Source organism: Eptatretus burgeri, chromosome 11 (assembly GCF_056783735.1).
Source record: "Eptatretus burgeri isolate ZD-2024b chromosome 11, Ebu_testis_v1, whole genome shotgun sequence".
Lineage (NCBI taxonomy): Eukaryota > Metazoa > Chordata > Myxini > Myxiniformes > Myxinidae > Eptatretus > Eptatretus burgeri.
In genome coordinates this window covers 99,862,805-99,877,804 of record NC_140971.1, presented here as the reverse complement: position 1 = coordinate 99,877,804, position 15,000 = coordinate 99,862,805, and the positions used below count along the sequence as shown (strand labels likewise).

Below are 15,000 nucleotides of genomic sequence, written 5' to 3'. Positions count from 1 at the left end.
AAAAATAAATCCCCTTTTTATCCCAAGGTATATTTATTTGTCTCCCCTTTTAACTTGGAGGTTGAACCTCATTGAATTGAACACCTGGGGGTTGAACAGCTCACTCATTGAACCTATAAAGATTTGTTCATTCTCAAATTCCTTCAATAGTTTAATTTTCTTTGCACAATAATCCCCATCTAAAATATTAACAAACAAAACATTTGAATCTTTATATTTTTTAAGATACCCCTTTTATGCCATTACGAAATGATAAACTTCTCTTAATGCTCTTGTTTGACCACCTCCTGAGCCACAGGTTATTTTTTGTTAAGCCCCGCCCACTTTTCTTTAAGCCCCGCCCACTTTTGTTAAGCCCCGCCCACTTTTCATAAGGTAATTTTTCTAAGCCACGCCCACTTTTCCTAAGCTCCGCCCACTTTTGCTAAGCTCCGCCCACTTTTCATAAGGTAATTTTTCTAAGCCACGCCCACTTTTCCTAAGCTCCGCCCACTTTTGCTAAGCTCCACCCACTTTTCATAAGGTATTTTTTCTAAGCCACGCCCACTTTTCCTAAGCTCCGCCCACTTTTGCTAAGCTCCGCCCACTTTTCATAAGGTATTTTTTCTAAGCCACGCCCACTTTTCCTAAACCCCGCCCACTTTTGCTAAGCTCCACCCACTTTTCATAAGGTATTTTTCTAAGCCACGCCCACTTTTCCTAAGCTCCGCCTACTTTTGCTAAGCCCCGCCCACTCTTACATCATTTCCAGTTCATCTCTGACTCACAAAGAAATCACTAGAAAATTACAGGATGTTATGGTTTTGAAAAATTTCCCAATGAAGGCTTGCCTAGGCTTGCCCAGGGAATTTCCAAAGGAAACCACACCCACCAGTCTTTCTCTATAAAAGCTTCAAACCCAGGCTCCATTTTAAACATTTGTTCTTGCTGGCAATGGTGTTCTGTGTGCTTGTCTCAAACTCTCTGTCTTCTATGGAACTAAACCTTCAAGTTGATGAACTGGATTCAAACCTCTTATCTATTGAGGTAAGATTTTTTATTTTCCTATTTTCAAACTTTGATTGAAGCATACTCATTTAATAATTAAATAACTTAATTAATACATTATTATTTTCTCTCACAGGAAATTGTATCTGAAAATACTGCTTTTGCTACAACTTGGGGGGAAATTGTTGGCTTGGTTGAAGACCTTGAGTGGGATGACTTTGGTGTTTCTTGGAACTCTCTGTCTTCTATGAAACTAAACCTTCAAGTTGATGAACTGGATTCAAACCTCTTATCTATTGAGGTAAGATTTTTTATTTTCCTATTTTCAAACTTTGATTGAAGCATACTCATTTAATAATTAAATAACTTAATTAATACATTATTATTTTCTCTCACAGGAAATTGTGTCTGAAATACGAAATGAAAATACTGCTTTTGCTACAACTTGGGGCGAAATTGTTGGCTTGGTTGAAGACCTTATGAGCGACCAAGACCCACAGAACGAGTTCGTCCTTGATGACCCAACCAAAGAGTTATACCTTGGAGACCAGCAAAATCCTGAAAAAGAGTTTTACAGCAATAGTACTCATTGTGAGTTATCAAGACAATACCCACTGAACAAGTTATACCTTGATGAGCCAGAATACAAGTTTTACCTTGGAGACTCACAAATTTTGAAAAATCAGTAAATGAGTTCTGCCTTGATGGTTTAAATAACTACCTTGGAGACTCAGGAAAAGGGTTTTGCCAAGATGGTTCTAAATATGGGACCTACCTTGGAGACTCACAAATTTTGAAAAATCAGTAAATGAGTTCTGCCTTGATGGTTTAAATAACTACCTTGGAGACTCAGGAAAAGGGTTCTGCCAAGATGGTTCTAAATATGGGGCCTACCTTGGAGACTCACAAATTTTGAAAAAATCAGTAAATGAGTTCTGCCTTGATGGTTTAAATAACTACCTTGGAGACTCAGGAAAAGGGTTCTGCCAAGATGGTTCTAAATATGGGGCCTACCTTGGAGACTCACAAATTTTGAAAAAATCAGTAAATGAGTTATCCTTAAGAGACTTTGTAAGTTGGTTTTACTTTGAATACTTGAAATGTGGGTTCTGGATTGATAACTCACAATGTGATACATATCTTGGAAACTCAACGGGAATGTGGTTATACCTTGAAGACTTGGAAAGTTGGGTTTATGTTGGACACTTGAAACTTTTTTGGGGGCTTTTATTTATTTATTTATTTATTTATTATTATTTTATTTATTTATATTTTGGAGACTTTTGGAGTTGCTATCACTCTTTGGGATCTAAACCTATCGATGTAGTTCTTTGTCGGATGGTGCTTGATGGGAGCAAGATCAAGAAAGTTCTGGGAAGAAAGTGCAGGCTTACTCCCCCTTTCTACGTCATCAAACCTGAAAGCCTTAAAAGACAGAATTGGAAGAAGAAAAAAAAACGTAAAAATATATATATATATATAGGTGGAAATCTCATTTTGAAAAAGACATTGTGTTGGGCGAGGATTGAGTTGGGGTTGAGATTTTGAATGTGAGGGTTGGGGTTGAGATTTTGAATGTGAGGGTTGGGACACACACACATACACATCAACAAACAAAAGTTAAGCCTTGACTATTCAGTTGAGGATTCTGTGTTTGGGGTTCACAGATCTAAGAACGTCCCCCTTGACACACATTATATACTGTTATACACCTCGGACTTGGCCCTCGAGTGTCCACAACGGTGTATAGTAGGAGGGAGTGAAGCGCCAACCTATTGCTCCCATTACACACACACACACAAACAAAAGTTAAACCTTGACTATTCAGTTGAGGATTCTGTGTTTGGGGTTCACAGATCTAAGAACGTCCCCCTTGACACACATTATATACTTGTCCCTCTAGTGTCCACAAAGGTGTATTATCTGCTTAGTTTTGTCTTTTGTAATTCCTGTGAATAAAATGAACCTAAAATCTCTTCCGCTTCCAAATCATATATTTTATAAGTCCAAGGAACTGTATCTATTACATCAACAATTTTAAAAAGTTCTTTCGTCCATCGTTCAGTAAAACCCTTTTCAAAATGAGATTTCCACCTATATATTCTTACGATATCACCAACTTTGAACTTAGGTTTTCTGACATTAATCTCTTTTTCATATTTTAATTTTGTAAATGTTTCTGATGGCTTCATATTCGTTGACGTGTGAATCGTGTCATTATACTTATCCACAATATCCTGAATAAAAGATGACCATTGTTGTGAACCGAGTTGTGTGAATTTTTTATATAGTCTCTCTTTTAAGGTACGATTAAAACGTTCAACAACAACTGCCTTCCCTTCATTAAAGGTACTGTATAATGTAATACTGTTATTTTTTAGAAAATTCATAAATGTCTTGTTATAAAACTCTCTACCCTCATCAGTCCACAATTTCTTAGGTTTTCTCTTACTTTTATTAAATATCTGTTGAAAAGCTAACATAAGAGTATTACCTGTTTTGTTTTTTAAAGGGACAACCCACGCATATCTACTCCTCAAATCAATAACGGTTAAAGCATACTTGTACCCCTTATCATTATTGAGTTCAATCAAATCAGCAGACCAGATATAATCAACTTCCTTGGAATAAACTTTCCTTCTCTGAAACTTTGTGAATATTGGTTTATGTAATTCATCAGCTAATTGCTCTTCAGTCTTAATGGCATCATTAGAGCCTATAAGTTTTTTGAATTTCCAAGTCCAAGTTTCAATTTAGCACTAATCATCTTCTTCACGATGAACCTATCAACTTTTTCTCTCAAGGTTGGATTTTGTATCAGAGACAAATTATACAACATTTCTCTATCGGCTTCATGCTTTTCTTCCAACGTTGTGGTATTCCCATAATCAATATCGTGTCTCATGCACACTTCATCAACTCTATTGATTGGTTTACTCCAGGATTTAGGATTGTCTGCCTCATCTAATCTTTTATCTAAGTTTGTGCCTGGACCACAGAAAGAATAACCTGGAAGATGTAATTCCCCTGGTATTCCAGTAGTTGTAAATTTACTTCCTGATAAAAACTTTTGTATATCTCCTCCGAGTTTGTGTTTGGAGATAAATTGATTTTTTTTGAACCACACACCGAACATATACCTTTTTGTATAACCCTGTTATTTTTACTTTTAATATATGAAATATTTTTAGTATTAGTTTTCTTTTTACATTTGAGACAATAACTCATTTATTTATGAGAAAAATTCCTGCAGAGTGCAAAAACCTTTTTAGTTTCCAACATGCACATTTGAATCTTAATTTTTAAAACATAAAGAATCCTTAGAAATGCCTTCACTCTCTCCTCCATTTATTTAAGAAAAAACTTGAATTAAAATCCATATCTTGTCGATGCTAATAGTCTTGTCGAAAGTATTGCAAATAGACTTGTCAATTCTTTGTTTTCCTCCTCGGTGGGTTGAGTTATTTTCTGTAATACCACCAATCTTTTTGAATCTCACTGGTTTCCATATTTTGATATTTATTCATTCTCTCTCTTTCCTCCCTCTCTCTCTTCTCTCTTTCCTCCCTCTCTCTCTTCTCTCTTTCCTCCCTCTCTCTATTCTCTCTTTCCTCCTTCTCTCTCTTCTCCTTTTCCTCCTTCTCTCTCTTCTCCTTTTCCTCCTTCTCTTTCTTCTCCCTCTCTCTCTTCTCTCTTTCCTCCTTCTCTCTCTCTTCCCTCTCTTCTTCAACTCCTTCCTCATCCCTTACTATACTTGAATCGTTTACACCCCATAGAATATTATACATATATTCATCAGGATTTCTTGTTATTCCTGTATCCAAAATAATTTTTTTACAACAGGATACCAATAAAATTTCTTTTGAATTTCTAAAAGAGCCTTACCTTTTCTTAACCTTATAATTTTTTCATTATTTAACATTCTAATTAAATCTAAAGTTGTCGGTTTATCAACATCAGCATAATGCCAATCTTTTATTGAAAATACCTCATTCTTATGTTGTAGAACATATTTATTAAAATACCGAATACCCTTTTCTTGAAGGTATGCTTGAACACAGAAATGATAATTTTCTTGAAGCCTTCTTGCTGTCATTTATGTATTAGAAATATATGTTAGAATAATATTATGGCACGAAACACCTCCCCATCTTCCCATAGTTAAATCATTTTGTATTTCCTTACTTATTATATATAATCCTGTTTTTTCTGTTTTCATGAGATAAACAAGGGCAAAACCATTATTATATTTACCCTTATTAAATTCTTTTATTTGTTGTTTACTAATCGTGGCTCCACAAAACTCATTCTCGATACCAAGTGGATAATATTCTTCCTTACGAGACTGATTTAATTGTTCCAGGTCTTCGAGGTTAATTTTAAATGACCAATTATACCCTAAATCATTCATATCATACCCCCATTGTTCTATTCTCATACAAACGATACGCCCTTCTTTATAAAAATTTATTTTAATTCGAACTGTGAATTCTGTATGACCTGGAGATAATATCAACACTTCTGTATCTTTAGAATACACAGCCGTTTTATTTAAGTATATATATTGTGATAAATCGCTTAATCTCACCAAGTCATTCGCGTCAGTCGGGCTTGGATAATTTTTTAATTTATAAGCATTTTTCATGTTAATATTTTTGTTTATATTATATTTATATCGTTCAGCCTGTGCCTTTGTATAATAATTTGATAAATCAATATCCAGTTCTTGAGATACACCAAAGATAGAACCATCTTTACCAACATAAGTCATTTATATTAGATTAAAAATAATATCATAAAATTTTTTATTTTTGTTGAGTTGAAATAACACATATAGACATAATTGACCACAACACTTGGAATTTAATTCTTGGACTTGAAATGTTTGATAAACACCATTCTGTAAGAATTTTATGACTTCAACAGGTGGTGGAAGACCAAAACTATCAAAATAATATTTGTCTTGACTATTAAAAATACAAACCCAATGAGAACCGTTCCCATCATTATCTTCTAAGTTCATAATAATATTCTTTGTATGTTTCGACACATTTGTTAATTCATCTCTCATACAAATAACCACATTATGAATTTTTAATTTCTTACAATATTTGGCAAGTTGTAAATTTGATGTTGTATTCTTTCCAAATTCTTTCAACCACTCATCAATGCTCATTTATTTATTAGAAAGATATAATCCATTACCTCTTTTCGTTAATTTTACACCTGCTTGTGCTATAGAAGAAAGCATATCTCCAACTAACAATCTCGCTTTATCAGGCAGACCTTCAAGTTTTTCAGCAAAATCTACAATTACACCACTTCCACTAATTTGTTTCTCCAACTCTTTGTTATGTCTTTCCAATTCTTTTTGAGCCTGGAGTTGAGCCTTCCTTTCGTTGGCAGTTTTGACCGCTGTTGAAATACCACCCGTCAATGCTCCAACCGCACTTAAACCAGCAAATAAAGGAATTAGAAATGGGAGAAATCCTCCACTCGTCTCTCTTATTGAATATTTTTTCAACATTGGTTTTGTCATTTTAATTTTAAGTGAGCCAGTGTCATTCAAGATTTTAACCTGTTCTCTTGTGAGCAAAACATCAATTCTTACTGCTCCTTTTCTCTGAATTGTATTAACGTTAATCGTACAAGGCTTTTGATTTTGAACACAAGATGATAGTTTATGAAGATTGATTTGATTAACATATACCCCAGTTGGTACTTTACCACTCATTTATTTAACAAAAAATTATGTGAGACTAATCATCACACCATTATCTGTATTAATCTGCAATTCTGTTTCTTCCAAAAGCAAACAATATGTATCAACTTCTTCACTCTCTCCTCTTTCAATGTATAGGGAAGTATCCACTCGATTAGACTTTATAGTTTCTTTTTGAGCGCTCAGGTCAAACGTATAGATTGTATACAAACTTTTAAATGCTGTCATATCCAAAATAGGTTCTTTATTTCCATTACTTTCACACACCTTTTGGTAAGACTTGTATGCTTCAGCAAAATCATTTTTTTCCCAATTAATTTCCAATCTATCTCGTGGATAAAATGTTCCATCTAGAGAAACGCGAAGTTGTTTCACCTTAGCATTATCACTCAATGCATTATTCTTATCAGTCGCAGTATCACCATCTGGCTTTTTAAAAATCATCCACAGATATCGTGGCTTTCCTTCCAGAACACCCAAATTCCACGTGTAAGTAGTTTGATTGAGTTTAACGTGTTGACATCTTCTTTTGAGGTATGATACACTGAGTGGTTTTTTTGAGTTAAGTCTTCGATTCAACATCTCTTCTGTTTTAAGATTAGGAGTATATTCACTGATATACCAACTCATCTCCTCAATTACAAATTTATTCTGATCACCAAAAGCATTACCAACACCAAAAAGCAATCTATTTTCATTATCATTCCTTTGTAGTTGAAATCTAATTTTAAGACCATACAGAACTTTATCATAATCACAAAATCCAAATATACCTTTAAGAGGAACTGCCACAGTAAAACTATTTTCTGCTTTTGTATCATCATTATACATTCCTTTCCTTTGAATATATCCAGGGTCTGTGTTTGTTCCCGTTGACATATCAGGAATAAAACCTTCGACAGACCCCTTTCCCATTCTATCACTGAATGTATAGAGTGTAAATTTCATCATTTCAGATACAGCAGAGACATAATCAACCGCTTCAACTTCTTGTGTTCCAATATACAATCGCACACTATCAAACATTTTCCAGAAGAAATCATTTACAAGTGTAGCGTTTGTGTTATTCCCAGCCTTAGTGAATTTAAATTTACACAACAAGAAACTTTCGGAGAGATTCAAATAGGTTTGTTGATTATTTATTTCAAAACTTTTTGTACCATTTGTATTCCAGTCTGTTCCAGTTATTGCATTTACCTTGAAGTAATCTTCTTTTTAGTGGAGTTTGAGATAATAATAGTATCATCCAAATCATAGATACTATCAATTGCTTCCATACTTGTATTTATTTAGGAAAAAAGATGTTAAAACTTTTGAAACCCTGATCCAAGTATTTGAATTATTTTCTGTCGTTCTTGGGGGGACAACTGAGTTTTACCTTTCTTAATTTCTTTTATTGCTTGTAATTTATGAGATTCTTTCTGAGCATCTTTTATACTCTTTACAGCACCTGCTACATTTCCCACAGCAGAAGCAGTTGAACCAATTAGGTCTTTATGTTTAAGAATAGTTGAACCAATACCCATGAGAGTATCAATTATCCCATCTCCTCTAAATTGATGTCCGACACCCCTTTGTCTCTTAGGTTTATAGTATCCTCTACCAAGATACATACCTTCACCCTTGTAGTACGGGGAAAGGAACATCCCATCCCCTGTAATTATTTTATATTTTCCCAACTCGTGCTTCCTCACAATAACCATCGTATTTATTTATTGAAAAACTTCACGTAGGTGAATTCTGATGGATATAACTTCTCCATTAAAAGAGATCACACGATTATCTTGGTCGGTTATCCTAAAATTTACTCTGTGTATGGTTTTTCCTGACACAGGTAGATAAACCAAATTTTTAGGCTCCATATTGAATTTATAACCAATTGGGGTTGAGTATGCGCTGAATGAAAATATTGTATTTGTTTTTAATCCATCATTATAAGCACCATCAATCAAATCACAGTGAATTAACACCGAATTTATTCCTGAGGATATTTGAATGACATTATCACTGTAAAACGTCCCATTAGTTTCAATCTTTTTGAGGAGAAACCTAATAACTCTCTAAATGAATTATCAATTGTGAAATCAACCTTGTAGTTATTTTTAACTTTAATCGTTGATTTTGAAGTATGTTTTTGAATGTTTATAACAATATTTTTTGGTTCATCACCCTGTTCTTTCATAAGACGAGCAATTTCGGAAGATATTTGAGAAATCTCGTATGCTCCGGGTGAGACTGTTATCGTTTTTGTATCCACTTCCCGGATTATAACTAAACTTGTCATTTTTCTCGGTTATATTAAATAAGGTATTATAAGTCTCCATGGACAATAAAGATGCCTCATATTCTTTTGTTGTGTCAAGTTGTAGTGGGTATGGGAATGAAGATGTGTGGTCGCTTGTTGTGAAATTAAAACTCAGGATTGTGCTTCTCATCTTATTTAATATGAGTTAAAATGTCTTTATATTGAGATTTATTAATTATTTTCATGTTCATCAACTGGTCTAAAATGGCTGATGCTTCATTAAAACAATTGTTATTTCCAGCCTTCTTACTGCCGAACAACAATAACAGTCTATTAACTAATTGCGATGGGTCATTTGGAAGAAAACTAATACCTGAACCAAGGATACTTAAAGCCTGAATAATGTGTTTCTCCTTCTCATTCTTCCTACTTTTACCAGAAAGAATAACCTTATAATTTAGAGTGTTCAGCAAATCAATATATACTCTATCATCATTATTTTCCATATCCAATGGTTTATCAATATACTTTGATTCATCCCTCACAGTTGAACCTTGTCTTCCATCTTTTGTGAGAAGAAACATTAATCTCGGAGTTAGTTTAACAGGGGGTTGAGCAGAACTTAAGAACCTTAATTCATCATTAAATATCAATACCTTTTCTTGAACAAGATGAAATATTGCTGGTTGTTCTGTTGGAATGAGTCCTGCTTTGGTTTTTGAATCCGCTGAATATTCATTGTTTTGAACAGCATTCACAATATAATCAGGAGGTTGATTAATCTCTTCCAGTTGTTGAAATAAACCTTCATCATCATATTCTAATTCTCCTAAATGCTCTAATTCTTCCTCCGTCATTTGACTGAAATCTTTTAACATTTGAAGCTTTCTAGGAGTATATTCTACTGTGGGAACTGTGGAAACATCTTTCATTTTTTCTTGGGAAGTTTTTAAAAGTGGTTTAAAAAATTTCTCTTGTTTTTTTCAAATGCTTCTTCGCCCGTTAGTTTCTGTCTGCGTTTCTTCTTTATGTCTTCCTGTTGTTTTACAACTTTTGAAACCAACTCTTGATGTTCCTTAAATCTTCTTGCTCTTTCTTTTGTATCCATTTATTTATTGTAAAATATCATTTAATGAATTGTAAAGATCAACAGGGAAATTTTCCTTTTCTTCATCATTCAAGTAGATGTGTTCAAATAAATCCTTTTCTTTAAATATTTCATCAAATTCTTTATTAACATTAATGCGAGTTGTAATTTCTTCTTCACTAATCCTTGCATCTCTGCTTTTCATACGTTTGTGTTGAGTTTCTTCATCAACATCAAAACCGAATGATAAAATCTTCACTCCGCTCAGATATTTAATAATTTGTCTCGTTCCTTCTGGATTAGTTTCTAATATCCCAACACCACCAGATTTTAGTTTCTTTAACTCACTCTTACAATGTGAATATTTTGTTGTACCAAGAGAAACCTCCTCAAATATTTGTCCTTCATTCCTCAATCGCATATGTTCCTCCACTGAAATATAGTGATAATCTTCACCTTTTACTTCTCCAGGTCTTATTGCTCTAGTTGTTGTTGATACAATGCGTATCACGGGTGTTTTTTAAGTAAATTTACAATATTCTCATTTGTACTACACAAGAACCTTGATTTATGAAAGTTTTTTCCAGAAGCAGATTTACCCACAAGATTTATAATAATAGTTGTCATTTATATATGTAATTGTTTATAAAACAAAAAATATATCCCTTAATATCTCATCTTGTTTCACAACAATATATTTATATTTTTCAGTCGTGTGCTTCATATAATCCTCAAATTTCTTTTTACTACATAATGTAGAACAATTATCTCTCCAAAAATTATTGATATCTATTGAATTTAACTTGAATAAAATAAAAGTATTAGCATTGTTTCTGATGGAACGACGAGGAAGTTGAAAGTACGATTGACTAAGATAAATACAATTACAAGAAGAATGTCTCCCTCTTGTGTAGTAGCTGTCCATTACCGTTTGGTTTCTCTCATTAACACAATCATCAAAGATAACGAGGTTCTTTTTTGATTTATCCAAATCTTGGGGAGACGGTATATCATCCGTATTATCACTAAGAATACAAGTTATAAGATTTGATTTCTTTTTACATCTCTGTGTATCACAAAATAGTTGAATTATATCTTCAATGTTATAATCATTTAGGTTTTTTTGACGTTTAAATAAACCTATTATATCTTCTTATGAAGACCAGCATTAAAACCTTGTGAGAGTAGTTGATACTCTGGTTGAAAACTCGACTTTGTGAAAATTATTAAATTATCATAATCTAAAAAGTTGGGAGTGAGGAGCATTTTTAAAAGTAAGCAGGTTTTTCCACATCCACTTGAACCAACTATGAGACATCTTAATGAATTTGGGAGATTTTTATGGTTGTTAAATTTTATCTTATTTTCCCAAATAGGTAAAAAATCATTCATTTATATATTTGAAAAACAGGTTATTTAATTTATTATTGGCTTTTTTAGAAACTCTATATTTTATCCTAAGTTCAGGTTTAATTTCAAGATAATCCATTATTTTATTTATACAATATCTTGTGTTGATATTTCCCTGAAAATTACATCCATGAATAATATACAACAACAATCCTTTGAACATTTCTCTTATACGTTCAGTTTCTTCCCTTGTAAGGAAAGGTGTGTTATCATCCTCATACTTTACATTCATTTCTCTAATCAATCTTGTAAAGTAATTCATTTTTGGTGTAAATCTAAAAGAATTATTTTCCTTTTTATATTTTTTATTATCATTAATTAGAAGATAATCACAGAATATACATTGTTTATAGGCTTTTGACTCTGTGTTTAATCCCTGTCTTTCACAGGCAGGACAATTCTCAAATTTGTCATATGGAGAATCAGGAAAGTCTAGCATATTTATAAAGTAAAACTTTACTTAAACTGAAATTCATCTATACTTTCAGTTGTATATTACCATCGATATCGATATACTTTTTTCATTATCAGATTCAACGACAACATTTTTTATATTAAAGGTAATTTTAAAATTATCGTTAACTACTATTGAACGAAATGTCATTTCACCTGATATATTAACATCCTTTATTTCATCAAGATTTACATCTTTAGGGTTGTTGAAAAAAATACAAATTTCTCCTTGCATATTACAGATGGTCTTATCTTTTCTTTCTAAAGCTTCATCCATAAGGTTTTTGTTCTTTGATACTTTTTCTTGTTTCATTGCTTTTTCTAGTTTTGAATATATTACTAGAAGGAGAGGAGAAACTTTTGTTAGAGATACTTTAATTGATGTTCTACCAGGTATACTAAAAGCCCTTCCACTGAAGGAAATTGAAGAACTCATATTATTTACCATAATAGTTTTTATCCAATAGTTGTTATATTTATCTTTGTTCAATTTTACATCCTTGACATATTTCTCAGTATCTTTAACAGATGAAGAGATTGATTGAAACTTGTCTTTTGTGTCTTGAAACATTGTATTTATTAAGTGAAAAAGTTGGAGGATAAAATGTTTTTAAGCACAGATTCACCTATAAATTAAACGAAATTTTCATCAAGAAAATTTTAGTTTAAGCAAAGTTTTATTCTATAAATATGGTGAATACAACGTACTGCGATGTTTGTAATCACGAATATAAACATTATAGAAAACACCTCCGAACCAACAAACACACATTTAATCTATTTCATCAAATATCTCCTCTTGAGTTGGAAAGAAAACATTGTGATATCTGTTCAAAGGATGTTTTGAAGAGTAGTTATAATCAACATCTTCAATCACAAAAACACAAGAAAAATGAGTTTAAAGTAAAGGGAGACTATTATATTAAAAACACTGATGAGGCATTTAAAGGGCATATAAAAATAAGGATTTTTCAATTTGGAGAACCCAGTCCATCATCAATAGCTGAATCAATTGAAATAGTGAAACCCGATGTTGAAAAATTTATTAAAAGACATTAAAAGAAATAAAAACTTTAAAGTTTTATATGGGAGTGAAAATGAATATGAAAAGACAAGATGAAGAACAAACTCCTTATATGAGAACAGATCTTCATTTTATAACATCATTTCAAGATTTTTTGAATAGTGGGGTTTATGAAGAACTATCAAGACAAGAGGAGGATGTTGATAATACAGTGGTAGGAAGTGGATTCAATATTAAAAAAATCATCTTTTTAGATATACACATTCTAAAAATCAAACCCTCTTAAAGCTTCTTCTTATATTGAATTACCAAAAGAAATAAAACTAAAGAAGGCAGTTGTTAATATTAAGAACAATGATAATAAATGTTTTCTCTGGTCTGTTCTTGCTCACTTACATCCACCAAAATGTAATTCAGAAAGAGTAAAACAATATATGAAATATGAGAATACCTTGGACATTAAAGATTTTAAATTCCCAATGCCATTAACAGATATTCCTAAATTTGAGAAAAAGAATAATCTTTCTATTAATGTATATGGATTAACGGATACAAACAAAATTCAAATATTAAAAATTTCAAACAACTATAAAAATGAAGAAACACACATTAACCTTTTATATTTTAGTGTTGGAAAGAATTCACATTACACATACATCAATAATTTATCAAGATTAATCTCTTCTCAGGTATTCAGAACAGCAAACAAAATATATCCTTGTAAGCGATGTCTTAATTCATTTCATACAAAAGAACGATTAGAACAACATTCAAAATATTGTAGTAATCATAAATCAGCTGTAATTACAATGCCTAAACCTGGTGAAAAGATTTATTTTGAAGATTATAATAAATCTATCATGCACCCATTTGTGATATACGCTGATTTTGAATGTATCCTTAAAAAGATAAATACTGCTTCTCCTAATCCAAAAGAACCATATACAAATAAATATCAAAAACATATTCCTTGTGGTTTTTGTTATTATATCAAATCATCTGTTGGAGAAAAGTATAACAAACTTGAACATTATCGTGGAAAAAATGCTTCACAAGAGTTTGTAAAACGATTAGAAAAGGATTGTATAAGACTCACTAAATTAATGAAAGAAACAAATGAACCGATGAAATTAACCAAAGAAGAAAAATTAGAATTTAGAATGAACAATATCTATCATATTTGTGAGGGGAAAATTAAGGAGTCTAAAGTTAGAGACCATTGTCATCTTACTGGTAAATATAGAGGTCCCGCTCATTCCTGTTGTAATCTTAATTATAAATTACCTTCTTTTATTCCAGTCTTTCTTCACAACAGCGCCAACTATGATACACATCTATTTATAAATGAACTTTCAAAAACACCAGGGAATATTTCTGCTATAACAAACACAAGTCAAAAGTATATTTCATTTTCAAAAATGATATTCACAAAACCTTTAACTCGTATTAGGTTTTTAGATTCTTACAAGTTTATGGGAACACCACTAGCCTACCTCGCATCAAATCTAAGCTCCACAGACTCTTTTCCAAATCTTAATTCATTCTTTCCAAAAGAGGAAATTCTCACTAAAGAGGAAATTCAGATTAAAGATGAAATTCTGATTAAAGAAGGAATTCTTACGAGAGAGGAAATTCAAACAAGGAATGAAATTCAAAGTAAAGAGAAAATTCTTACAAGTAAGGGAATTTATCCTTATGATTATATGGATTCATTTATGAGATTTAAAGAAACACAACTTCCTTCAAAAGAAAGTTTCTATAATAACCTTTATGAAGAAGAGATAAGTGATAAGGAATATAAACACGCACAAGAAATATGGAAAATATTTAAGATAAAGAACCTTGGAGAATATCACGATTTATATCTAAAAACAGATGTTTTATTGTTAGCTGATGTGTTTGAAGCTTTTAGATCACTCTGTCATAATAAAAATTGTTATGGATTAGATCCTGCCCACTATTTCACAGCTCCTGGTTTAGCTTGGAGTGCAATGTTGAAAATGACAAAACAAGATATAGATTTAATCAGTGATGTGGATATGCTTTTGATGATTGAGAAGTCCAAGAGAGGT

At 32.1% G+C, this 15,000-nt stretch overlaps 1 protein-coding gene across 1 annotated transcript; it reads left to right on the top strand.

Moving 5' to 3' along the window:
• Positions 1–675: 675 nt before the first annotated feature.
• Positions 676–1,676, top strand: LOC147017758 (uncharacterized). The gene is made up of 3 exons (XM_085847983.1): positions 676–1,026; positions 1,124–1,288; positions 1,386–1,676. The coding sequence occupies exons 1-3, from the start codon at positions 934–936 to the stop codon at positions 1,674–1,676; spliced, it is 549 nt and encodes a 182-aa protein (XP_085704109.1). The 5' UTR covers positions 676–933.
• Positions 1,677–15,000: the final 13,324 nt, after the last annotated feature.

Coding starts and splice junctions, on each gene's coding strand:
- LOC147017758 (XM_085847983.1), top strand. CDS start 934: ATGGTGTTCTGTGTGCTTGTCTCAAACTCTCTGTCTTCTATGGAACTA. Junction 1,027..1,123: donor CAAACCTCTTATCTATTGAG/GTAAGATTTTTT, acceptor TTTCTCTCACAG/GAAATTGTATCTGAAAATAC. Junction 1,289..1,385: donor CAAACCTCTTATCTATTGAG/GTAAGATTTTTT, acceptor TTTCTCTCACAG/GAAATTGTGTCTGAAATACG.